The sequence below is a fragment of the Anarrhichthys ocellatus genome, unplaced genomic scaffold (genome assembly GCF_004355925.1).
Source record: "Anarrhichthys ocellatus isolate YVR2014 unplaced genomic scaffold, GSC_Weel_1.0 scaffold9475, whole genome shotgun sequence".
In the NCBI taxonomy this organism is placed as follows: Eukaryota; Metazoa; Chordata; class Actinopteri; order Perciformes; family Anarhichadidae; genus Anarrhichthys; species Anarrhichthys ocellatus.
Window position 1 is genome coordinate 1 of NW_022289449.1, and position 1,348 is coordinate 1,348.

The window sequence follows — 1,348 nt, forward strand, 5'->3', positions numbered from 1 at the left end:
TATATATGAACATCTTCTTGGCATTATGAAAGCCAAGAAGTTTACTCTAACGTCCCCACTGACTCCCCGCTTTCTTTTTTTTATCTTTACTTCCAGTGTCTGAATGCCAACTCTGTGGGTGATGGAGTTGAGCAGGCAACTCTGTGGGAAGATGAGGAGGTCCAGTAAGAGGGCCCAGCTCTCCTCTTCTCCTACATCCACTCAGGGCCTGGAGATCCACTTGTACACACCGGAGGTGCACCAGCTAGAGTACTTCAAGGGCTGCTACACCGCGTTGGAGCTCTGCGTGGACGCCGCCAAGAAATGCTGTGAGTGACTGATCAGTTGGCTCCTTATTGTTAACCCAAGCAGTGAACCGCTGGTGGCCAATTCAAGTAAAAATTATTTTGTAATTCCTGCGGTAATGACATAATGATAACATAATGTTCTTTACAGTTTTTACATAGATTGGCACTGATATTCACAGAGACAGGCCTGCTAATCAGCCTTCCTACCAATCAAATCGCTGGTCTGAATATTCGTCTTTTGTTGTTCTTTTCTTTTCCCTTTCTCAGCAATCTCTCCCTTGTGCCATAACCTATTTGCCCTGTATGATGAGACAACTAGCATGTGGTACCCTCCCAACTATGAGTTCAAGATCACGGATGAAACCAGTGTCAAGTTGCACTATCGCATGAGGTAAGACTACACTGGAGTTGAATATTACGGGGTGAGAGCCAAGACCTCCAAGTCAGTGGTCATGATAATCAGAAAACTTCGAGAGTGCCCCCTTCAAAGTGGGTGCAAGTTGCTACCTTAAGTGACAGAGTTCAAGTATATCATGGTATGTGCTGTCGACAAGTAGACACCACTGGTAGTGAGCCGGGCCTGAAGGCAAAGCTTTTATTTACCACTTGATCTACATTTCACCTCATCTTTGGTCAAGAAGATCTGGGTAATGACCACAGGATGAATTCTGGGATTCTTGTGGTTGAAATGTGTTTGCTTGAAGTGCTGTCCCTCCATGTTGAAAGGATCCAATTTGGATCTAGACGCTTCCTGCAGGCCTCTCTTCGGACATATTAAGGGGCGTGTCCAAATTGGAGCAGACTGTGCGACTGAATGTGAATACAGTTGGAACATATCCTGTATCCAACTGAGCTGAAAGACATGGCAAGGTGGAAGCCAAGACTACTTTGTGTATCCCGCTGTCATCACGGCATGTGCCACAACAATTGGTCGAACATTAATAGAATACAGTGACTGTTGTATGTATTTAGTCCATGGAATTTGTCTCCGGTTTCCACTCCGCTCTCAATGTACAAACACAAATTTACAATAAACAAGACTATATATATATATATATATA

At 44.2% G+C, this 1,348-nt stretch overlaps 1 protein-coding gene across 1 annotated transcript; it reads left to right on the forward strand.

Moving 5' to 3' along the window:
• The first annotated feature begins 59 nt into the window (after positions 1–59).
• Positions 60–1,320, forward strand: LOC116380895 (tyrosine-protein kinase JAK1-like). Its single transcript, XM_031842719.1, has 2 exons — positions 60–308; positions 555–1,320. Exons 1-2 carry the CDS (start codon positions 104–106, stop codon positions 680–682), a joined length of 333 nt encoding a protein of 110 aa, XP_031698579.1. The 5' UTR covers positions 60–103; the 3' UTR covers positions 683–1,320.
• The last annotated feature ends 28 nt before the right edge of the window (positions 1,321–1,348 follow it).